The 25,209-nt window shown below is 48.9% G+C and overlaps 1 protein-coding gene across 1 annotated transcript; it reads left to right on the top strand.

Moving 5' to 3' along the window:
* The first annotated feature begins 12,848 nt into the window (after window positions 1-12,848).
* Window positions 12,849-18,824, top strand: LAG3 (lymphocyte activating 3). Its single transcript, XM_058860533.1, has 8 exons — window positions 12,849-13,043; window positions 13,271-13,442; window positions 13,604-13,830; window positions 14,080-14,337; window positions 14,513-14,806; window positions 15,129-15,419; window positions 15,686-15,801; window positions 18,225-18,824. Exons 1-8 carry the CDS (start codon window positions 12,989-12,991, stop codon window positions 18,330-18,332), a joined length of 1,521 nt encoding a protein of 506 aa, XP_058716516.1. The 5' UTR covers window positions 12,849-12,988; the 3' UTR covers window positions 18,333-18,824.
* The last annotated feature ends 6,385 nt before the right edge of the window (window positions 18,825-25,209 follow it).

Here is a 25,209-nt window from a genome sequence, read left to right as displayed (position 1 = left end):
TCGGGACAGCTCTGGCTGCTGCAGGTGACCAACAACACTGCCTTGAGTGAATAAAACCTGATGATGCTTCTGGTTAAGCCGCCTGATGTAGCTCTGGAATCAGCTCTGATGTGACCAAGGGAGTTGGGCTATGGACTGAGATGTACCTTCCCACCTACCAATTTCTGTGATATATGAAGAAATAGAGGCCTGCCCTGGAAAATGTGAGCTGAGTCTGAAGATATTTTGAAGTGCTGAGCCCAGAAATGAATGCTCTTTGTATCGTATAGCTGTCACTTTCTTGTTTCCCCTTGGGCAAATGATCCCCTCTGCCCAGCTTTTTTTGTCTTTCACACCAGCTTTAACTCAATAGATGATACAAGACTGGAATAATCAAAACCATCACATGGGCAGAGTCGTGAACCCTCCTTCAGACCTGGAAAAAGTGAGCCCTCCAGCCACTACTGCTCTGGGAGGAAAACCCTTCTTGCTTCAGGAAAGTCCATAATCACCTTGTTGCATTAGGTTTAAAAACACAGTGAAGACAATTATTTCTCCTCTTCCCCACTGCTCCCCCTGGGATCAGGGGCTTCTTTAGTCCCTTTGGTTAGGAGACACATGGCTCTGCCACTTCCCATATGCCATATGGGAATCTGAAACAACTTGCCTTCCCAGATCCTTAAGAAGCCCGTGTACTCTTCCCTCCCACCTCTCTCCCTTATTTCAAACACAGAGTCAAAGACAGCAGTGCTCACGGCTGCTCCAGTCTGTTTTCTCAGGGAAGGAGTCTGTGTTTACATGTGTGGGCTCAGGCTCAGGACATATTGCAGATGGACAGGACGTCTCATCGGTGGGTGAATTTGGGGTTTGCTTCTATGGAGAGTTGACCCCAGCTGGACCCCAGAGATCCACCAAAGTCTCTCTAATACTCCTCCTCTCAACAGGATGGGGGACAGAAAATACAGTAAAGGCTCATGTCAAGAAAGATTCATGGGTCAAGATAAGGACAGGGGGAGATCATTTACCAATTACTGTCGCAGGCAAAACATATTTGATTTGGGGAAAATTTAATTTAATTTATTAATAATCAGATCAGAACAAGACAATGAGAAAACAAAACCAAATCTTAAAATACCTTCCTCTCACCCCTCCTTTCTTCCTGGGCTCAATTTCACTCCAAATTTTCTCCTCCCCTCCAGCAGTGCAGGGATTTGCAGCCAGTTCATCACAGGTAGCTTCTCACAGAAACCACCCCTGGAGCCTTTCCATGACTAAAACCTTGCCATGCAAACCCAGTACAATTTCCTGGTGAGCTTTTATGGTTTTAGCAAAGCCTGGACAGTCACAGGGATGAGGAGAGACCTAAGGTCTCTAAGTGAGGGTCCCAGCCACAAAACGTGGCTCACGGGCCCAGCATGGTGCCACCAAGCACAGCTTTGCTCTTGTGGGAGGCATTTCCTGTTAGACACAGAGGAAGATGCTGTTCAGGATGCCTGAGTCCCAGCTGGAAGTATCTGTGCACAACTGCAGTTCCTCAGCTGAGCTTCACAGAGCTGGGGCATCAGAGCAGAAGAGCTTCACCTTGTCAGGTGTCCCTGTGCAGGCAGGATATGGCAGCGGGCTCCGTGACTTGCTGCACATCACCCATGGAAGGGGGCAGAAGAGCACACGACTCGTGCTGTGGGTGACACCTGCCTGGTGCTGCTTGTCACCAGGGGGCTGTAGGAGCTGCACATTCTATAGACCTCCAGTGGTTTTTGAAATGACGTTTACTGCTCCCATTCTCTACCATGTATCTTAAAGACTGCATCTCAGAAAGTCCAGGTCAGCTTTTCCCGTGTCCTATCATGGTACAAGACGCTTTATTCTCAGTTCAGTCCCTTAAGTCGCGCAGTGGTGTCATGTCAGCAGGGTGCTTGGCTACATGTCCTGCAATGAAGGATCTTATCCCTAACTCCAAAATGTTACCAGGGCTCCCTACATCCAAGATAGAAGATCCTGCATCCAGTAAAGGATGTTAGATGTAGCAAAAATAGCCAGTTTCCAGAGCCCTGTGATTACCTGTGTCTGCCAATACCTCGCTGGCAGCTCAGGTAGAGTCATGGCTTAGACTTTCCCTAATCTTCCAACAATTCATGCATCATTTTAGGATGCATTCATTAGGCTGCACAATTTGTAATGAAAACTTTAAAAAGCCCCTGGCCTGAAGCATCCTTCGGTAGCTTTTCTGTTGCTGCATATCCAAATGACTTGACAAAAAGGTCTTTGCTGGACAGCACTTCCCAGCTTGAACCTAGGTAAGCTTGTTCATAAGCAAACCAGAAATCCCACTGGAAAACTTACAGCTGGTTGCTGTTTTCTTTTGGGAAGTTTCTTGGTACTTATATTTTTTTTTCCTCTGTCAGATCCAGTTTTGAAAAGAGCTGAAGCTATCCAATATGGCTCCAAAAAACCTCCTGAGCTTCCAGGACAGCAGCATGGTAAATATGGACCCAGATTTGAGCTGGGAATTTGATGTTTCTTCACAAGGTAAATTTCACAGAAGATTCAGTAGGGATGTTTGGAAAAGCCAGCCTTGTAATTCAAATGAGTCAAGAGGTTTTGCTCATAACTAAAGAAAATACAGACTGCTCCAGGGTCTGTGAATCCCTTTCCATAGCTGTGGAAATAAGCATTCTGGTACAGCATTGCTAATGGTGTGCCATGCTGACTCTAGTTTCTCACTGGGAGAATTGCTCACTGTTCTGCTTCAGTTTCTCTATGCTTTAAAGGGCCTTCAGACCAAATCTTGACTTCAGATCAAATCTCCCATCTGTGGCAGCATCCCTATAGGTGTTCCTGGTATCCCCCAGGGCTGATTTTGCTCTTACTTCCAGGTGTGAAAAGCCTACAGATGGGATTCCAGGCTGCAGATGGAAAGGAAGACAGGTGCCATGGAGCTGGGACAGAGTGGTGAGACCCGCAGTGTCCCAGCAGAATACCTTAGTGCTGTACATGTTCTTACCACTGAGGACTCTGGGGTGACCTCCAGCAGGACCAAGTCCTTCTGCCTTAACTCGGGGCACAAAGGCTGAGCCCTCATCTCGGTTTTCCAGACCTCTGCTTGTGCTGAAGAAGAGCAGCCCCCTGGCAGAACAAGCAGCACAGCCAGACATGGGTCAGGCCGGTACCTCTCGGCATGGAGTGTGCACCTTGTGCTGCTTTCCTCGATTCTCTGGGACAGATTTATCTCTGGGAGAGGAGAGGCATGGCTGGGTTCTGTAAGCTCGGCTTTCCAAGGGCCCCCTGGTGGCACCAAACCCGACGCATCCGTGAATACACGGCTGGAAAACCGCGAGCAGACTTCATCCCAGTGTCTCTGTACCCAAAATGCCGGGCACAGGGCAGGCTGTGAGCTGCCTCAGGAATGGCTCTGATCACACCAGCGGTGAACCCGGGGAACTGAGGAGTCCCTGTGTGGTCAGTCACGCTCGGATTGGTCTTGGCTGCGTGTCCAAAGGTTGATTTGAACGCACACAGGTGTCTCTCTGTCTTCCAGAAGACACAGTCCTTTGCCTAGAGAGTCCAAGGCAATCCCAAGGTACCTCTGCTCGAAAGGCATATATGGATTTTGGACCCTTTCCCAGTAGTGTTCCTTCCCTTACTGGATCCCTGAGTATAGCCTTGGAGTTTTACTGTCCCACCCTTAGGAAGTAGGGGCCTGTTTTTCTCACTGTCTACAGCTACAGTTCTACGTGGCAAAAATAGCATTTTAAAAGTTTTCTGTCCCTTCCATCCTCAGCATGGTTTATCATCCACTCAGTCTTGCTCAGGCAGCTATCTGTAGGAACCTGCCATAGAAGTAATTGTAGTTATTCCCTATTCTAATCACACACTCACATTTCCTTGTCCTTCTCCTTTTTAAACCAAAATTTTACTTTGGTCTGTCTTAGAACCCCATGAAGGACCACATTATCAGAAATTGTGCTGGAGACAGTGAATATGTAGCCAAGGGCTGTCATTCCCTGTGGCATTGAGACAGGAAGGCAAGCTTGGAAGAGCGTCTCTTGGATCAGTTTCCTCGTGAGAACAGCTGTGGAGTAAGGTGGAATCCCACCCTCGAGAACCTGGGAAGGTTTCCAGATCATCTTCTGACTCTTGAATGAGTATGCCACTTCACTTTGAGAACTTCTGCTTTTTATATTGACCCCAAACATTTGCTTTTCACAGACCAGGAACTGCTGTTACTCTGGCTTGGTTTATTTTTTTTTCCCTTTTGGATAACTACTCTTGTGCCAGTATGACTGTAGCCTCCTTTTCCATTATTAAGGCTTCTGAACTTTACCTTGGCTCATGACTGGACTATTTTTCCCATATTTCCTCCTCTGCACAAGCTGATCTGGTTTTACAGTTCAGAGAGGGGGCACACAGGGCCCTTGGGGTTACCACTCCTCCAGAGTGACTTTTATTTTGACTTAATAAGTAATACAGAGAAGAAAATTATAGTAATTAAAAAAATCATGAAAATATAGAAACTCCTGTATCTCCTTCAGGGCTGGAACAAATGAGCCTCTCAGCACCTGTAGCTAGGGAAAAAACAGGCAGTCCTTGCCAAACTCAGGGGAAAGTCCCCACACCCACATGCCACTGCCACCTCACTTCATTTGAGTCCAGGAGCTTTTTCCTTCTTTTTCCCTGTGGCTTATGTGCCTCAGCTCAGCAGTCATGCTCATCCACTGGTTCCCTCCACTGGAGTTTTCTTGCAGAGCAAGCCAAGCTGGCTTTTCCTTCTGAGTTGTATAAAGGGCACACATGAACTCTTAGGGAGGCCCTGCAGTCAGGGTTGTGAGTAAGAGAAAAGCCTGGAGAAATCTGAGTAGATGCTGTTTTATTCTTATGATGGTGATGGTCTGGCTCAATTTCCTTAATCCTGCAGAGTCCCATATCCTAGGGCTGAACAAGAGGCTGCCTTCGACCATTTTTCGTGTTAACACTCTGCAGGTGGTGAAGAGGCCACGACAAGAGCTCTTCCCATGTCAGTGTCTCTCTGTGAGAAACCTCCTTTCCAGACAGATTTTGGGGTTCAATTTCGAGCCTCTGGTCATCCCTGTGTTCCTCTGCTGGAGTGGAGAGCCTGCCTCTTGCTCACATCTTCTGCTCATGGGAAAAAGATACCAAAAATGGATTGTGCAAGAGTCAAGGACATCCTAAGCTGCCACTCATACCAGGCCAGCATATCTGAAAGCCAGAGAGGAACTGATCCTCCACAAATAACCCAATCTGTATTTGAACTCATTTATGCTCCTGGCCTCCACATCATCCTCTAACCAGAATTATACCGTCTTTGTGATACGTAAAATGAATTTCCTTTTGTTTGCAGTAAAGTTGCTGCCTGAGCTCACCGCTGTTTTCTTCAGATTAGGTAGAAGAAATCAAACACCTCAAGTTCATTCATTTCAAAGCAAGATCCCCAGGCTCTCAAGTGAGATTTTTTTTTTTTTGTACCACTCTTCTAAATCCTTTTCCATTTTTCCACATCCTTTTTTGAAATATGGACACATTCCAGTAACTTGTGCTGTAAACAGAGGTAACACAATCTGTTCACTCTTTGAGATCCCATTTTATACAGCATGTTATCATCTATCTCCCTCCCTGCAGTCTTGTCTTCCCAGGATACTGTATTCTGTTCTGGAAGTGTGATCCATGTACTTTGTTCCTCAACACAGAACCTTATGTTTGAATTCTAAGTGTGACTTTACCAGGGGTCTTAGGAGGCAGTGGCTTCCCATTAATCTTGCCAAATATATGCACCATGCCAGGAGAGACAGTCACACCTGCAGAGCTCTGAAGACCTCCTAACCATGTTTTGGCATTCCATGGGCATTTGGATGTTGAACAAATCCTGTGGCAGCCTAGCACTGGAAGCTCACATAGTCTGAATTTCTAGGACGCTTTCATCTCATCAGCAAAGGGTCTGAAGTATTTACACAGGACACAAAAGCATTAGCTGCTTTATCTTCTACTCCCTCACACACTGTGCAGCTAAAGAGAGTCCTTTGGTCTTTTGTGGCTTTCAGAGGAGAACCTGGCAGAGAAACCTGTTACAGTGGAGAGAGTGCTGCTCAGCGTGTACTCCTCCTGCAGAATGGGATCTGGTGTCTGCAAACAGAAACTTCTTAGAACCAGGAAAAATTATAAATGGCACCAAAAAAAAAAAAAAAATCAAATCAAGCTTAAACTCATGTTTACTCCATGTTGCCTTAACTGAACCCCAGCTTCTGGCAGAACTTCCTAACATTTAGTTGGCTCTCCATCTTGGGATCCCAGCCCTCATCGTGACACAGGAGACTCCACCCCTCCTTGGAAATTTTAAAGTCCGTTTATAGCTTCAACTCTGGTCCCAGCCTCCTTTGAGGGTGGATAAGGGTCAGCCCTTACACCAGGAAGGCCTGTGGCATGTGCCAGTCATTTTCCAGCATGGTGAGAATGGGGGTACCCCAGAGCCAGCAACGTCTCCTCACAGTGCTAAAGGCAAGAGCACAGCAAGCAGTGATTATCCACAGTTGGAGATGTTCAGGATTCTCCTGGGCCAGGCCCTGAGCAGCCCAGTCTAGTCTGAGAATCATCCTGCTGGGAGCAGAGGGACAGAGTGGAGACCCAGAGGTGCCTTCCCACCTGAATCTTCCCGTGATGCCGTGACAAGTGGTTTTATTTGGTTTTGTGGGGCTTTCTTGCTAGTGGGGCAGTAGAAGATACCTTACAGAAGTACACTGGGTGCTAGCTGCCATGAGGTGCCAAGTGGAGAGGAAATTGAAAAAACAGCTCAGCTGCCAGCACCCTCTGAATTGCAGTCTGGCACACGATCCTGTTAACCCAGCACAGATGCACAGTGTTGCAGAGAGGGGCAATCCCATCCTCCTTTTCATCTCTCCTGCTGCCTCTCTTTTGTCAACACTGATGAGCAGCAGAGAATTGATCCAGCTGAAAACTAAACTATAAAGGAATAAATCCATTTTGATTTACAATGAGCCCTTTCAGTTTAAAAATGCACCATCTCCTTCCCTAGCAATTTTTTGTTCAGAGTGAAGTGGCTGGGGATCACCAAATCAGAGACTTTATTCTCTTCAGGACAATTCTGGAGCACTGCTGTGCTCTTCCTTGCTGTGCCATCACCCACAGCAACCTTCCCTGTGGCTGTACTCTTCTGCAAATGATTTCTCATAGCATTACATGTTCCTTTAGTTACCCTACACTTTTTCATATCTAGCTTTTCCACTGAGAAAGAAACAACATATTTTCTATTTACCAAGTGTTTGCTTGCAGCTTCCAGAGATCCAGTGCACCATGAGACAGTGTCTGGATTTGAAAAGCGAGGTGTCTGCTAATGAAGGCAGGAAGCTCCCTTGAAATGGAAAAATGTTACCCCTTCCTCCTGAATTATTATAATCTTGAAATCAAGGGCCTCTCAGGCAAAGATAGGGGAATAGGAATAACAGCTCTTTACTAGGAAAATTAAAATAAAAATGCAGTAATACAAAAAAACCCCAAAGCACTGGCAGAGTCAGAATACAACCTGACACCCTGTTGCTCAGGGTGTTGGTAGCAGTCTGATTAAATGGTGACTCCCAGAGTGACAGATGTGTTTCTGTTGAAGCACTGATCCTGTAGAAGGGTGTAGTTCTCCTCTGAAGATCCAGTGGTGGTGATGTGGATGGGTCTGGTCTTCCTCTGGGAATCCAGTGAAGAAAGGCTGCCTGTGGTGTTCCCAGTCTCTGATTATATCCAGGTAGGAATGCTTGGCTCCTCCCCCTGGGTGGAGCGTCTCACACTGGGATGATGGAATTTTATCAGCCATGCAGTGAGACTCAATGGCTCATTAACAGAAGATGTCCCCCTGGAGGGAGATAGGTGTGGAAGAGATGAAGAACACTGCCACACTTGGTTTTAACAGATGGTAATAGAATACTTACTTTTGGTTACATCTTGCATTGCAACCCAAGACACACGGGCTCCTGTCCTCCTGCCACGATGCACCATGAACACACAGCACATGGATCAGATCTACTTTTCACAGCTCCTGAAGACACATGCAACTATGCCTAGAGCCAGACCCCTCCATGCCCTGAGCAACAGTATCTGAGACATGACCAAGGTGCTTCTTTTGTGTTGGAGAGACCCATGGTACTGCCCAGAGCAGGACACAGAAAGGATTTGAGCCCCAGGAGCAGACTGCACATCCTCTTGTGGTGATTTTTCTCTGAGGGGATTCTGTATCACCAGTTGAGAGAAATAGCAGCAATGGGGATATGAGCCTGAAATATGTGGATCAAACTTTCTCTCTTGGCATCAGGAGAAATATTATTGCTCCTCCAGATCTGCTGCTGGGTCTTAAGACCAGCAGACACAACCCACATCTGTTCTGGAGGTCCCACAGGCCAAAACATCTCCTGGAAAAGCACAGTCTCCCTGCAAAACTGTGAAGAGACTGCAAACCAAAGAGGCCACACCTAAGAAGGGTTTTTTTTGCAGTCTGCTGGGGGAGTCTGGGTGTCCTGGTTTCACTACATGTCCAGCATCAGCCTCGGAGCCTGTCCTGACACCACCTTGCCACCATGTGTTGAGCTCCTGGGTACCTCTTTGCTCTTGAGAAAACCCACTGCAGCCCTGGGACATTTGGGAGGCTATTGCAAATTTTCCCATTGGATTAAAAGCATGAATGCTGCAATGAGAGATGAGTCAAAGTGTAACCTAGCCTGCTGCATGGATTTTTGTAGTTAATCCACCTCACCCTCTGTGTTGCAAAACACAGGGGCTGTGGCTTCAAAGACATCACTTAACTAGATACTGGCCAAGGTACTGATAAGCCATCACCATCTCCACGGGTAGTTTTGGACGACCAAAGGGGATCCCACAGCCTCCCATCTTTCCTTGCAGGAAGGATCTTTTTAAAGATCTTTTTTAAAAGATCTTTTAAAGATCTTTTAAATAGAACAGTTAAACACTTCTCCACAGCCAATGCTGGCCAGATACAAGTTGCCAGCTGCCAGATATGCCCATGAATGCTGCAGATTCACTTCAGTAATTAAATAACTGGGTTTTTTTTTAGCAAAAATGCAGCCCACAGCTTCAATCAGCACCCCCCAGTGCTGTTCCTGACTTTCTAATTCAGGTTTCTCTGGGATATTTGGCTGTCTGCTGAGGATTGTCATACAAAGGGTGCTTGCCTTTTAGCACTGTAGAAAGAGGCTGCAGATTTGTCCAAAACCTCCCTAAAGCTATGCTTTCCTATAGGTAGGATTCTGGGAAGCAGGCCACCGCTAGACTCTCTTCAGCACCATATCAGAGACCTGTGGTGACTCAGGCATTGCCCATCCAGCAAACTCTCTAAAAAGAACCTTTTCAGAAAAGCCTCCCAGTCAGGCATCCAGTCACTCTTCCTACTCCAAGAACTTTTGCAGGGACACGTTTTGACTTCACCCAGATCTACAGAGTGATGTGGACTTTCTCCTTTCCAGTCCTCTTCTCCTAACTCCTTTATGTGACCCATCACCTCAGGTGAATGGGTCTCTCTGACATGTGGTATACTCTGCCCTTAGGGGGATAATTTGCTGCTTCCAGGCATCACGGAGGGACAGAAAGAAGACTGGAGCAGCCACTTCCTCCCTCAGAAAAGGAAGAACCCACCCTCAATTTCATACACAGAATGCAACTCGGATTGGTGCCTTGGTAGAAGCTACCATGGCCCTCTGTGTGGATAGAGTGGCTTGCATCCCTCTACCCCAGGGGTGCTATTTCAATGTATTTCCCCACTGTGCTTTTCACACAAAGCCTTCCAAGATGTGGGCAGTGCCTCTTTCTGCTTCAGTGTTCTGCTGCCTGACTCTGCTGCAGCAACGCGGTGCTGGCTTGGGAGCCACTACCTCTGCCCCAAGTGCCCAGAGAGGGGCAGCTCCACTCCTTCCCCTCTGCAGCTGACCTTAGATCTCTTTTAGCTCCCTAAGCTTCCCTGTCAGTGCCAGAAGTCTTGCAGTAATCCCAGTGTGATCCCTGGAAACCCTGCTGCCTGTGCAGGTGCCTGTTGAGTACCAACCTGCCCGGCAGCTCTTGCTCACACCACATCCCTGCCAGATTTTCCCTTCTGTTTCCCCAGGTGTGGCTGCTTTTTGTTTACAGTCCCTTGCCACGGAGTTATTAGTTATCTCATATTAGTAAGTAACTTGTTTTTGCTTGCTGTGTTTGCTTTTGTGCAGGGCAAACAGCAATCAGGATGTTTTACATGAGGTCCCTCTCAGGAGCACTCCATCTCAGGAACGCCCAGACCAGCTGATAAGCCAGGCTACAAGCCACGGCGTGGCTTCTTAGATCAACTAGAGTCTGCAAATAAATTCTGGAGCACCTCAGAAAGTCAGCATGAAGCAGAAGAGTGTGACCAGCTTCAGACTTGATGCTGGAAGGACCAAAACGTGGAAGTGGAACGTCTCAGAGAAAAACATGGTATCACAGCAATCTGGAAACACAACAAAAAAATTCCTTCAGCGACACTAACTCAATGACGCTGCAGAATAGTGTTTTCTATTCCTGTTTTTCTTGGTAAGGGTAGTTTGCACCTGTAAGACACTAGAAAAGCGATGTACTAAGGTTTGTGCACAAGGAGTCTGCCGTGGGTGCGCCTGGAACCTGGAAGAAGCTCCTAATGCCTGCCACACGCAAAGGAGCATCTGGTGAGCTGGGCTCCTGTCTCCCTGCCCCTGGCCACTGCCTGTCATTTCCCATGGCTCTGCCAGAGTCCCTGCCAGCCTCTCCACCCAGGGGACCCACACAGGCGCTTCTGAGAAGACGCTGCCGCGCTGATCTTCCTCCGGTCACTGTTATCTCCGCGCCGGGGTCCTGTTCTGGGAGGTGACGAAAATGCCATTCCAGGGAGTCAGCATTTAAAGTGGGTCGTTAGACAGAAACGTCACCGTGTCTTTGCTAAAGATAGCCTGGTGCTGAGTAAAACGGCGCCTCCAAAACCTTCATTTCACAACCTGCTCGCTCAGCATAATAAGCCCACGGCCCCAAATGCCCGGCAGTGCCTGTCATTTTCCCGGGCTGTCCATCAGTCCCTTGGGACCGCTGCTCGGGGGAGCGGCTGCAGGATGGAAGCACATCCTCTCCTTTGCTGGTCCCTACAAGAGACAAGCGTTTCCCAGAGTACACATCCCACTAAGGATGGTTTGGGGGGCGACAGGGGCACAGTGCCAGGGTGCCAAGGCTACGAGTGCAGGCAGGGTTGAAATGGAGGTGGAGAGCAGCGAGCTCGGTGTGTCCCCCAAAATAAGGCAGGAGAAGGGCAGCAGAGGGTGCTGGACTGTGGAGTTGTATGTGCCTCCCCACCACAGTTCCATCTCTCTCTCTCTCTGTCTCTCTCTCTCTGTCTCTCTGTCTCTGTCTCTGTCTCTGTCTCTTCTTCACCCACACACTCACACCATTCTTGTGCTGCTGATTCAAGGGAAAGAAAGGTTGATGTTTTCTGCTTGAGCTGGTCACCACAAACTGTTTTTCTTCAAAAGGAGGAAAAAACACCTCCTGACAACTGTCACAAGTTCTCCCCCATCTTCTCTTGTTTCTTCCTCTCTCATGCAATCCCCTGGGCTGTGTCACACAAGGGGGCACGAAGGGCCACTACAGAGCAGTCCCTCAGGGGCATGGAGGCACACACAAAGTTGCATCTGTACATCAGTCCCACTACCCAGGAAGCTCAAAAGCCACGTGGGATGAAAGACCTGAGAGCTGTCCCTACAACAGAGGTCTGCTGAAGGGAAGCATAGCACTGGCTTTCATCCTCCACCTTCACCACACAGCTGAGGAAGATTAGAGAGCAAGAAAGAATTCCTTCTACAGTCAAGAAGTGGCCACTATGAGTCACCTTCCTTCCCTCAGCCTCAGAAAAAGCCCAAGCCCTTGGTGGGTGAGCCACTGAGGGGCTTGGGTGTCTTCATGACACCTGTCACGAAGGGCTGATAAGTCCAAAGGAGTCAGAGCCAGTGGGTTGCTGGAAACTGTGAACCACAACAGTGGGGGTTCTCTGAGACAAGAAGGGGCCCCAGGATGAGGCACATGGATGGAAATGTATTGTCCTGTGCAAAGGTCAGCAGCTGCATGGGGGCTAGGACATGAGCTCGATTGTGTTCCCCCCAGAGCTGCTGGAGCAGGAGGGGTCTTTCCTCAGAGTGCCACAGAGTGCCACAGCATGCAGCCCCTCTTTGCAGTGCTTGTTTTTTCTCTCTGGATGCTCCCCTTGGTCTCCTTGGACCACCTCAGCTGTGTCCCATACCAGCCCTGGACTCTAGATTGATGAGTCACATGTGTCCTGGTTGGATCTTTGCATAGACCCTTTCCTCATGCTGCCTGTGAACTGACCAATGAGAAAAAGCCAAGAAATCAGCACATTTGAAAGACTAAAGAAGGAAAAAAAATATAATAATAATAATAATAAAAAAAAAAAAAGAACAGCAGAAAAAAAGACCAATGTGTTCTCAAAAGCCCTGAAAGAATTAGAGAGAATCTGTAAGAGACGGGAAGATCAAACCAAAAAAGGTAAGAGATGAAAGAAAAACATGAAGGGTACTTGCTGGGAAGTGTCTTCTACACTTTTTCCACTGGCTATATAGAAGCGATACTTGTGAGAAAAACAACAGCGACCCAAAGAATTTCCACTAAAAGATGCTTAGAGCAGTGTCTCTGGTCCCTCCCTCCTCTGCCCTCACGTGCCTCAGGCTTGTACTGGTTTCTTGGTCGTGACGCATCTTCTTAGTGATATGAGGAAATTTGCTGCCCACTTGCAATATAAAGGCATTTAGGGAAATGCTTTGATCAGAGAGAGAGAGAGAGAGAATGACAGCAAGCATATCCCACTGACCCCTCTGTGCTCACCCACCTCCTCTAACAAGATTCTTTGCCCATGCCTCATTTTTGCTGATCTCTTCAAGCTTTGGACCTCATTAAGCACAGACCTGAGTGAGAAGCAGCCCCTCTCCTGGATGCCACCATGAGACTGGTGTCCCTGGTGCTGTTCCTCACCTTCACTCTGATGCCTTTCACTGGTAAGAGGGGCTGAACGTATGGGGAGGGCAGAGTAGCTCAGCAATCTGAGTCTAGGTGTTACTTGATCCCTGGAAAGGCTGGAAGGGAGATTTTCTGTCCTTACAACTCCACAGAAGGTGGCCAGATATGCTGTATTCTAACCCACCCTGGCAAAGATGGCATCCCCACCTCAGAGTGGGATAACACTGAATCCCACTCTTTGCTCAACTCTCCATCCTTGTTACAGCTTGCCACATCCTACCGGGATTATCAGAGGGAAGAAGCAGGGAGCAGAAGGTGTGGGTCAGAGAGGGGAGTTCGGCCGTGCTGCCATGCCACTTGAGCCCCAGAAAGATGAGGGAGAGCTCCAAGCAGCTGCCTGACAAGATATCTGTGCTGTGGAAACGGCATGGGGGAAGGTATGCCAGGGCCAAAAGAGATATGAGTCCTTCTGGGGGAATTGCGGAGGTTGGAGGCCCTTTGAGCCCTTTTCCTCCTTCCCCATAGTCCCTCCTTCCTGCCCCCTCCCTCAATCTCACGTTTGCCTCTGGCATGAGCTGCTCACTTGTCCTGCTTCCAGTGTGCACCAGGAGCCGCACGTGGTGCTGGAAGTTGGCTACTCGGGCCTCCAGAAGACAGCACTGCTCATGAAGCCCCGGGTGTCCCTCCAGGACCCCGCCTTACGCAATGGCAATTTCTCCCTGCGGATCGTCCCCGTCCGGAGCGAGGATGTTGGGCTGTATGAGGCACAGGTGAAATATAAGACAGAAGTCCACAGCTGCCACGTGGAGCTGGGGGTGATCACAGGTAGGAGAGGATGGAAAACCTGCAGAATGTTGATTTTAGGAGCGGGGGGGGTTGTAAAGGTGGGATAGGGCGGGGATGCTGTGTTTGACAGGTGAGAGTACAGGCAGCGCCCTCTGGAAAGTGCATATTCCTGCTGTCTGCCCTCAGCTCTGAAGGGACAAGGTTAGGACAGTGCAGGCACAAAGGGCTGGTTTGGTAGCTCCCCTATGACCTTAGCTCACCCCCCAACCCAAAACCTTCTTTTTGCAGTAACCCTCATTCCACCCAGTCTTGTGATGGAAAATGAGCTGCTCTTGATGAGCTGCAACTCCAGCCACCAGGCCAGCCTTGTGGAGACTTGCTGGTTCCAAAGCGAGCACCCAGGCCGCACCTCCAGGACCTTCTGCTCCTTGCCCGGGACTCTCTCCATCCTCCATCCAGCCATGAGTGATGCGGGCTCCTGGCGCTGCCAGCTTCGGTACTCTGATAAGGAGATCGTTTCTGCCACATTCAACCTGCAAATTCTAGGTGAGCTCAACCTCTGATACCCCAGCACCCCCAGGCTGATCCCTTTGATGTGACTGACTAACCCCAGTGGCCCCAGCTTCCCAGTTTCCGCCTTGTCCTCTCTTCCCAGGTCTGTCACCTCTCTGAGGAGCTCTCTCCAGGCACCACCTCATGTTGTCTTCTTTCCCTGGCTCAGGTTTTGATGGCCCAGCCAGCCCTGTGGTCTACGCAGCAGCTGGCTCTGCAGCCAATCTACCGTGCAGCCTGAGCTACCTTCCCAGTGCCTTTGGGATGAGTGTGGTGGCAGCCCAGTGGAGCCACCTTGCAGGAGGACATCAGCAAGACTGGGGCATCTCCCAGAATCTGAGCAGCAGAAGCTTCCCCCTGCATCTCCCTGTGGTGGGGCCAGGCGATGCAGGGCAGTACCGCTGCACTGTCTCTGTGGGACACAGGACAATCAGCAGGGATGTCACCTTGGCCGTGGTTACAGGTGAGAGGAGAGCCTGGGAGGTGCTTCACCCCTCCAGGGTCCCTCAGTGCAGATAAACCTCCCTACCTGTCAGTGCAATGGTCATGGGCTCCCACCCCAAGGCAGGAAACAAGATCTCTGTTCGGGGCATTGCACTGCACCGGACTCTGCGGGAATCAGGGGTTTTCCTGGGTGACTTGATTATTCCTCTTAAGAATGAGAAAGACAAAAAAAAAAAAATTTAGAGGAAGTAGTAGAGGTGCAATAGAAGAAGGATGGATGAGGGAGAGATGTGGACATGCCTGTAGTCCTTCCTGAGGTTACTTTTTTCCCTTTGCCACAGTGACTCCAAGCATCCAAGGACCTGTTTCTGAGGGGAATCATTTGCTGCTCATCTGCCGCCTCACTCACTCCCAGGGACATGAACATTTCCAGTGGAAGCACCTTGACCCAGCCCCCACTAAGAGCAAGCTGGCTGTGGCTACTTCCCATAACTTGGAGGGCCACAGTTCCAGGATGGGACCTACCTTGGAAATACCCCAAGTGTCACAAAAGGACACAGGCACCTGGGAATGCAGTGTGTATGGCCCAGAAGGCAGACTGGGAGCAGTGGAGTATGACCTGCAGATCACAGGTACTGTCCCCCATGGGTCTGCAAACAACCTCTTCTTCTCACCCTACTTAGCTCTCTGGTGCCCTTCCCTCTCTCAGCCTCATCCTGTCCTTCTCCCCTTGGATCCCATCTTCTTCTCATCCTCTCTTAGCTTTCACCAGTTCCTCATGCTGCTCCTTCCAGTTCCCTGTACTATTTCCTATTTTGCCTGTTGTTGTGCAGTCCCACCTTTTCCCTGGTGCAAAATCAACCATCCCTTCCCTCCTAACTGTGGTTCCTCCTCACAGGTGCCCAGGTCTCCAGCGCTCCCTCTATCTTAAGTGGGCAGATTACTTTTGGGCTCACACTCACCATCTTCTTCCTGCTTGCCGTTTGTGTTGTGGCTCTGGCCCTGCAAAAAAGGGTAGGTGTCCATCACCCCATTCCTGTTATTTTTTCCTGCGTATCCACCCTAATTTGACCTTTATTTCTTTGACCTTATTGCTCCAGAGACAGCAGGGAAAGGTCCTGGGGACACAGTGGCCAGAGGAGGTATGGGGCTGGAGCAACCTGCTGACAGTGTCATGGACACACAGGGACAGCTGTACCCTGGGCATTGGCAGGTCTGGCTAACCATGGCATTCCTCTGGGGACAGGTCAGACACATCAGAGAAGGAAGAAAACCTCCTAAGGGACAATCACAGCCCGGCTTTGAAAAGCTTCATGTTTATTCCCACAGAGATCAAGCCATGCAGTAGCAGAGGAGGGCTAATTTCCAGGCTTTTGTAGATGTCCCCTCTCTCATTCCTTAGCTGGATGCTTTAATATAACCATCTCCTGTTCTGTATCAGTGCCTGCTGGTGCCCAGACACTGATATTGATGTGGGGCTGTTGTTTCTGGCTCAGCCCTCACACCTCAGTGCTCAGCTTCTGGCAACTTAATGCCCTTCGTTTGCTCAGCTTGTTCCAGTATCTTGTCCTCTGAAAACTCTACCTCGTACCTTGCCTTTTTGATTCCCAAGACCAGGCCAGGACTAATCCTTCCCCAGCACATCACTGGAGAAAACTGTGCAAACAAGTCAGACCGTTTCTCTGCAGTTCTCATATTATTGCTCTGCAAATTAATAACATGGCAAAATCATCCTTCAGGGTTTCCTTTTGCAGACAAGGGACACCTTTTGGGGGTAGCTGTGATAAAGCTGCCTCCTACTTAGCCTTACAGAAAGGGCCCACAACAACAATTCTAGTGGGGAACGGGCTGGGCAATCAGAGCAAGGTAAGTTTGGAAGAGCTTACCCTGGTGAAAGAGCTGGGAGCCTTGAAACTGCCTTGAGCTGAAGACGAGGGATGTGACAAAATTGATGAAAAGTCTTAGCAAGTCCCAGTGGCTGGAGACTGAAGGCTGGCAGCATCACAAAAGAAGCAAGGTGGAAATTTTTTAAAAAACCACTGTGGGTAGTGCAAGCGCAGCTCGTGACAGGTTCTTTGTCATCCATCCTTAATCAGCACTGATGGTAAAGGATAATATGAGGCAGAAATCTACAATTTCCGTGTGACTCTCTGAAGTGTGCAAGTCCAGGGCAAGGCGATCAGAACCAACCTTTCTGGCCCAAAACCTTGGACTGGAACCCCTTGAGTGCACCTGTAAAGCCTCAGCTAGCAGGAAATAGGACACCTGGATGTCCAGCTGTTTGCTTAAACAGCTCTCATCCCACCAGGATATTCACCGCCCCAAAGCATTTGCATGTGCCCCCATGGCCCTGCTGTGCTGAGCAAGCCAGGCTCCCGTGGTCCTCTATCCATGGGTGTTCCTCCACCGGCTCTGGATGGCCCTGCTTTAGCAGGAGGGTTGGACTGGATCATCTCCAAAGCTCCTTCCAACCCCAGCCACCCTCTGATTCTGTGATTCACACCCTTCTCTGCACAGACTCCCCGCTGGGCTCGTCCTCCGCCAGAGTGCAGATGAGGTGCCTCGGGCAGAGATATCAGCTCTTCTCTGGTTCTCTCCCTCTCTCTGCTGGCATCCTCTGAGATTGCATTTGCTGTTCCTGCACTGGTTGGGAACTGGATGCTCCCCGCGGTGTATCACGCACACCCGATGGGCTGTAGCCCACACATTAGGAATTCCTATTCCAACTCCCTGCTCCTATCAATGTCTGATCAGTAATGTTGCATTTCATTGATCCTGTCATTCAGGTTAATGCTCCCTTCTCCTAAAATAGCTGTGTCTTGCATGATATTCTCATCCTCTTTCTTCCAAATGAGGCTCCTCAACTTTATCAGCTGCCTAACTCATTAGCACTTTCACACTTTCTGTGCCAATAATGACTGGTCTTTGAAGACTTGTGCTTTTCATTTCCCTTCAGCCTGGCAGAAACCTGTCAGCAAGACCCCAGTCCCTTCCTCTTAGCCGAGATCACACCTACCATGCTATTCTCTAACTAATCTCATCCTTCTTGCTGTGCTGTCTGTGTGCAACCCTATACTGCTATCAGGAGCTCTGAGATCTGCCTCTTTTTCTCTCTCTAGAAAGTCACTTGTGATGGTGGTTCTGCCTTTAATCTGTTCTTACCTCATTTTGCACAAGCCTTCATGCTTTTATTACCTCTCTCCGAAGAGGTGGTGTAAAATCTGACATACCATCAAACCTGACATTGCCCAGATCAGAGATCTTTGCTCTCCCTTAGGCATGTCCTGTCTTTGCTATCCTTTATGCCCATGACACCACGGAGGGTCGTGTTGAGCCAGCCCTCCCCAGAAGAAGTTGCATGTTGGCAGGGAGAAGCCCAGGCTCGTGCCGTTCAGTCTCTCTCCCGTGTCTGATGTAGCCTCTTGTTTCCCTCGCAGGCACGGGCTCCTGCCTTCCCAGCACTGGAAGGGATGTTTGCAGTCAATGTGCCCTGGAAGCCCATGGAGGAAAACCAGAAAGGGAAGATGCAGCAAACGGAGTGCTGATGGAAGCAGGGATATTGGGGCCAGTCTGCGTGGGAGGATGAAACTCTGTGTGCCACGCAGAGAGAGATGGGCACCATGCAGACCTCTCAGGAGGGTCTAGGGATGGCATGAGCACTGCAGGGGACCTTGGGAGCTCTGTACCTGCAGAGGGGCTGGAAGCTGCAGCCAGGACAAGGCAAACTCACCACTGCAGTCGGGTGGCCAGCAGCAGAGATGGTTTGGAGCTACTGGGGGTATTTGAGCCAGTAGCTACTGCCTGCTTTGGTGCCACATCTCTGTCCCACTCTCTGCCCCTCCTTCATGGCCTCTCTCTTAGGCTTTCTCTGGTGGAACACTTGGATGCAGGACATGGCTGGAATCCATCTCCCCTGCAGTCTGACAGTGTTTCTTCCCCCATGCTCACTCTCTTCTCCTCTCTGTCTCCCTGCACTGCCCTGCTCACTGCCCTGTTGCACAATTTGAGCATTTTAACTTATTAGAAACTCATTTTAGGACTTAAAATAAATTCCTGTGACAAAAAAACCCCATTGACCTCTGTGTGTGCTTGTGGAGGATCATGCCTATTTGATGGAGCCAGGTGTACCTCTGCCTGTGTGAAGCCATTTCTAAGGCTTTTGCTGCCTTCTCTTTCTCTTTCAGTTCTGTTTTACTGAAGTTGCCTGTTCATTTCTGACATTTTCACAGCGGGGAAGGGGAAATTAAATGCCAGTAGAGAAGGAAGAATCACAGGCTCAGTCTCTCCTTTTTGCTGCATTTCAGAGCCTTCTTTTCTTTTTCTCTCCCATCTGACCGTCCTTGTTCATTCATTCATTTACTCCTTAAGTCCTCACATTTTCCTGAAAGATCTACAAGTGGTATTATGGCTCTTTGTCACTCTCTTCCTGCTAAGGATGTACTTAGCAATGTAAGCCTCACTCTGCCAGGCCCTACCTCTCAAGAATATGTTTAGGTTTCATGCAGTCAGAGAATGCTCTTCACGTCTCCTCTGAACAGCCATGGAGGACTGTGGTACTGCTCTTGAACAGCCATAGAATGCCATGCCAGAAGAAACACTTATTAGTAACAAGAGCCATATGTGTGATTTCTCCCATATTGGTCCCCAGGCTGTGGCTGCTCTGTGTTCAGGATAGAAGATTCTCTTGAGAGAAGGTCACCACAGCCAGGCCAGATTTTCTGCAGGCACATGAACAGACCTTCTTGCTGTGTGGCTCTCACCTTCCCTCCCCAAGAGGTTCAGGCACGCAGGCAGTGAATGCACTCGGGTATCCTTAGGCTGCAGGTAGCGCAGCGGCACCCCAAAGTCACAACTAGCCCACTCCAGGGAGTCTGGACTCCACAGCTCTTTAGCTACTCAGCTAAACTCATGTATTTTACTGGAAATGACACCCCTTTCTCCACTGAATGCTAGAGAAGTGCAGCAGAGCTGCGAGATAGACTTGTCTGCTTCAACCATCGCATGCAATTTCAGGCAGACCCTGGAGCAGAACCAACATAAAGCAAGACAGTCCAGCGTGGTACCAGCATATGCCTAGGCAAATGATAATGCTGCAATTCTTTCTTTCAGGTGGGACTGATCTGTCTAGCTCAATCACCTCTCTCTGCCAGATGTAGGTAGAGAAAAGGTTGGTTAACCCCCGTGGGGCTGAGGGGCAATCCAATATCCATCAGGATCACATCATATTTTCTCAGTGCCTGACAGTGGTTTGCTCTCTCTTCTCACACACAATGGGATGCTCTCTCCTCCTGTGGGTAACACTTTCAGTACTGCCTGTTACCAGCCTGGATGTTCTCACTGCTCAGATGTGTGCCTGGTCTGTCTTTAAACCTCCCTGTTTCCTTGTACTCTCTGACTTCCTCTGGCAATCAGTCCTCGGATCTGCTTATTCACTGCATGAAAATGGTTCCTCTCTCAGTTTTGAACTGAAAGCTTTTCATTTTCACCGTTTTCTTTTCTCCCATGACAAAGACTGGGAAAAGATAGACTCCCAAATCTATCATAACTTGGATGGCCATTATTTTACCATGTTTCATCCCATCCCCTTTTTTGTTATTTCCCCATCCCCTCCTGACTCATTGCCTTTCAGGTACAAATCCCAGGCTTTGGGACTTTCTCTCTGATATTTTACACAGGCACATCTCTATGAGTGGTCAGCACTGCTCGGGTCCTTTGCTCTGGAAGAGGAGGCAGCAGCCCAGCAGGGGAGCAGTGCTGGTTTACATGGGGACACAGAGCCTTTCTCTGCATTATTTCCATCCAGCCCTTCAGTGTTTTGTCTGCTCCTCTGAAAGAAGTTCAGCAATACTGAGTTTTTACCCAGCTGTTCACTGTGCCTGTCATGATAGGCAGATGCCTGACATGGTGCAAATACAGTAAGCAAAAGCCTGGAAGTATTTATGCAGTTTAGATTTTCCTTCCTAAAAACTATCCCTATATATAGGAAAGTATTTCCAAATCAAGGTGGCACAAGGCAAGTCGGTAGAGTTGAGGTGGAAGGACCAAGAGTTGCTACAATAAACCAAACAAATCTGGAAACCTGTTTCAAGTGGAGTCAATAAGTAGAAACTGGAAATAAAGCAAATGACATATGAATGAAAGAGACCTGACGCTTTTCCATAAGGATACAGCTACAGGTGCAAAACTCAGATAATATTTTCAACATATCAGAATGTGGTGGTTTAACTCTGGCTGGGTCAAACCACCAAAGCCACTCCATTACTCCTTTCTCTGACTGGATGGGAGACAGAAAGTATAACAAGGATCTTGTTGGTCCAGATAGGAACAGGGAGAGATCACTCACCAATTATCATCACACCAAAATAGACTCGCCACAGGGAAATTATTTTAATTTATTATCAATCAAATCAAATCAAAGCAGGATGTTGATAAAATAAACCCAAATCTTAGAAGACCTCCATCCCACCCTCCAGTCTCCCAAGGCTTAATTTTCTCTACCTTCTTCCCCACAGCAGCACAGGGGGACAGAGAATGGGGGTTGCAGTCAGTTCATGTATTATCCCTGCCACTCCTTCCTCCTCAGAGGAAGGACTCCTCACACTCTCCCCTGCTCCAACGTGGGGTCCCTCCATGAACTTCTCCAATTTGAGTCCATCCCATAGGCTGCAGTTTTTTACAAACTGCTCCAGCATGGGTCTCCTCTGGGGTCACCAGTCCCACCAGCACACCTGCTCCAGTGTGGGCTTCTCTCTCCATGGGGCCACAGGTCCTGCCAGGACTCTGCTCCAGTGTGGGCTTCCCATCAGGTCACAGACTCCATCAGGCATCCATGTGCTCTGAGGTCCTCCATGGGCTGCAGGTGGATCTCTGCTCCCCCATGGACCTCCTTGGGCTGCAGGAGGGTGTCCTGCCTCACCATGGTCTGCACCACGGGGCTGCAGGGGAATCTGTGCTCTGGCACCTGGAGCACCTCCTGCCCTTCCTTCTGCACTGGCCTTGGTGTCTGCAGGGCTGTTCCTACCACATATCCTCACTCCTCTCTTCTCTGGCTGCAGCTGTTCATGTTTTTTTCATCCCACTTAACCATGTTATTCCAGAGGCTCTACCACCATCACTGATGGCTCAGGCTTGCCCATCAGTGTCTTGGAGCCTGCTGGCATTGGCTCTATCAGACACAGGGGAAGCTTCTGGCAGATTCTTACAGAAACCAACTCTGTAGCTCCCCAGCTATCTAGACCTTGCCATGAAAACTCATTGCACAGTGGATGAAAACTTAGAAAAACCACAGGAAATCCAGTGAATTCCCTTTTAGCAGAGACAAGGGCTTAAGGAATGCAAATAAAGTGTTATGCATGCAAATTCCTTTGCCTAGGATTCCTCCAAAAGGAATAGGAAGACAATCTTTAATCCCAAACTAATCTTTTTTTTTCGGTAAGAAAGATCAGCATCATTAGAAAAAAATCATAACTAGGTCCAGATGTTCTGCAACCCAGACTTCTGAGGGATTTACAGTGAGGGGCTAAATGCTAGCAAATAGCATAATCTGACAAAAGAGCAACAAGAAAAATACATCTATTGTGGTCTTTGTGCATTCTGCACAGCTTTTTTAAAAAAATAAAATGTTAAAACCAGATCTCAAATTATGTAGGCTACTAAGGCACACTGAGTTTTATATTTGCTTGTCAAATTTATGGGAACAATATCAGCACCAATCCTGCAAAAAAAAAATAAAAATCCCATCACTTAGTACTCTGCTTCTATTTCTTCAACACTTTGATGAATAAATGCAAAATATGCAGGGTTTTACTTTTGCCTTCTAAAGGCAAAACCATCAAACCAAGCTCCCTACAGGAATGCTGTTGTTGTGGGCAGTGCATCTTGTGCCTCCCACTTCCAAAGTTCCAAAGCATCTGGGACAGTCTTTTCATGGCTGTGGATGCCATCATGCTCCAGAGTTTCTCTCCTAGGTTTCCATCCTGCTGGCCTGCCAGTTCAGTGGGGCTCCCTCCAAAAGCTGCCGCATGGTGTGCTCTGGAAAGGGCGTCACTCCCACCTGAACAGATGGGTCTCAGAGGGTCTCATGGCAGCACAGAGGACACTCCTGGTGCCCAGAAACACAGGAAGTCACACACAAGAGCAGATTTTGCAAGGATTTGGAAATTGTCATTCTTACTGAGGTTTCTCATGTTCCTCTTCTTTTACAAACACTGTGTGTCTTCTTTCTTGTCACCAGGTCAGCATTCCCCCTTTTCATGTCTAAAATGACACAGGTTTTGGACCAAGGAGGACACACCAACATACTCCCTAACAAGCTTTGGGGCCTGTCAGGAGCTCAGGTAGGATCCTCTGCTCAGGCACTCCCCAGCCCTTCAAAATCCTATATTAGATATTAGGAATAAATTCTTTACTGTAAGAGTGATGAGGCACTGGCACAGGTTGCCCAGATGATCCAGGTTGTGGATGCCCCTTTCCGGGCAGTGTTCAAGGCCAGGTTGGATCCTGGTCTATCGGAAGGTGTTCCTTCCCGTGGCAGGATGTTGGACTGGATGATCTTTCGAGGTCCTTCCAACACAAATCTCTCTGTGTTTCCATGCAGCCTCACTCCGGAGCTCTGCCGGGACACCCGGCGGGGCCGGCGGCTGCGGCAGCGGCTCCGCTGTCCCTCCCAGCTCCTTGTCCTGAGCCAATGCCGCCATCTAGTGCACTGTGCGACAGGATTCCGTGCTGATGAAACACCTCCAGCTGCACATCAAAACAATTACTGTCACCAGCTTCTCCCCCTTGCTTTTGCCAAGGTCAGTCATAGCGAGATCATAAGCACTGTGCATCCCATATAGGTCCCTAAAAAATCCTCCAGCCACCCCCCTCCTGCCTGTTGCATTTCTCACGTATCCTTAACGTGGTTTGGCTAGGCTTGCTTTAGCCTCTGCCACTTTTGGTGACACACTTCTGCAGGCAGTGGTTCTTGATTCCTCTGTCCAGTGCCCTCCAAGCAGTCCCTGATTTCCCAGCACACCTGGCTAGTCTTGCTCCATCAGGCTCCACCCCTCCTGACTAAATACAGGGAACCCCCTGCTCATGAAGAACCTCTCTGGAAGGTTCCTCATTTTCCACTGTGATCAGCAAGTGAACCTTTATGATATCTGCTTAGAGAGCCCCTTCTCCCCAATTCCAGCTCCCAAGTGCCTGCAGAGAGGCGTCTCTCCCCACTTTTCCCCCTTTCTGAGGAACACAGCTGGGGTGAATCACTGAGCCCCCTCAGCAGCCCAGCCTGCTGTTTCTAGCTCCCACATCTAGCACCAGAAATGCCCCTGGAGAGGCTCACCAGGTGTCAGCAATTCTGTTGCAAAGAGAACGCTCCTGGCCTTTGAAGCCGCTGATAGTCAGGTGCCTGAAGATCTGTTTGTTGTGCTGCGTCAAACACTTGTCCTTCCTTCTCTCCAATACCACTGGGCAATCACTGATTTTCCAACATGCCTGGGTGTCTTTCACCTATCAGACTACAGAGGCACACTCATAGCCCCTACTGATGCACAGGGAACTTGGTTTTCAGGAGATGCTCTGGAATCATCCTGGCTTTCCAGTGAAGCTGGTTAAAAGGTCCCTCTCAACATCTGACTCCTGAGCCTCTCTTCTCTCTTTATCTCTCACTTCCTTGGAGACACTCGGCATCTCTGCAGACTGTGACCATCACCCAGCACAGCCTGGAAACTTCTCTCCGCTGAGAGGATCTGCTTCTCTCCAACCCGAGCTTGCAAAAATATTGCTGGTGATGGGATTAGAGCAAAGAGAGACAGCACAGAATGTCTCTGCAGGGGATAAAGCAGGGAAACCTGCCAGCCACTGATCTGTGGGGGGAGAGCCATGTGTAGTGCCCCATGTGCTGTGGGGTCAGTGTCTGATGCTGGGTGAGCCCCCTTTCCCCAGGGGTGCAGTACAGCAACTTGTCCCAGAGAGGTGAGAACCAGACTTTCAAAGAACTTAAAATACAGTTAAATATTTATGAGGAATAATACATTCAGAAGAGAGACTGACTGGCTAATATTATTCATCCCTTCTGGATTCTGATGTTTAATTAATGCTTGCAAAGTGCTTTGAGATGCTTGGATGAAAGTGATACAAACACGTCACTGCACGCTGTGACCCTTGGTCCCAGAGGCACCTGTTCACCACACAACTGCAGCAGCTCCAAGAGGTGAATCCCCACCCTAGGGTGACAGTGGGTCCAGAAAAGGCATTCTCAAAACGTGACAAGCCTGCAGCTTCGTCACCTCAGACCCACAGCCCTGCTTCTCCTTGCAACTCTACAGCAAGTTCAAGTGCATTTTGCAAGCTTTATCCCTTCAGGGAGTGCTATTTCTGGTAGATATTTGCAGTGACATAAACCAACTGTTTAAAAACAAGCCAATGTTTCTGCATTAC

Source organism: Poecile atricapillus, chromosome 1, assembly GCF_030490865.1.
Source record: "Poecile atricapillus isolate bPoeAtr1 chromosome 1, bPoeAtr1.hap1, whole genome shotgun sequence".
NCBI classification, from domain to species: domain Eukaryota; kingdom Metazoa; phylum Chordata; class Aves; order Passeriformes; family Paridae; genus Poecile; species Poecile atricapillus.
This window is presented reverse-complemented; position numbering and strand designations above follow the sequence as displayed.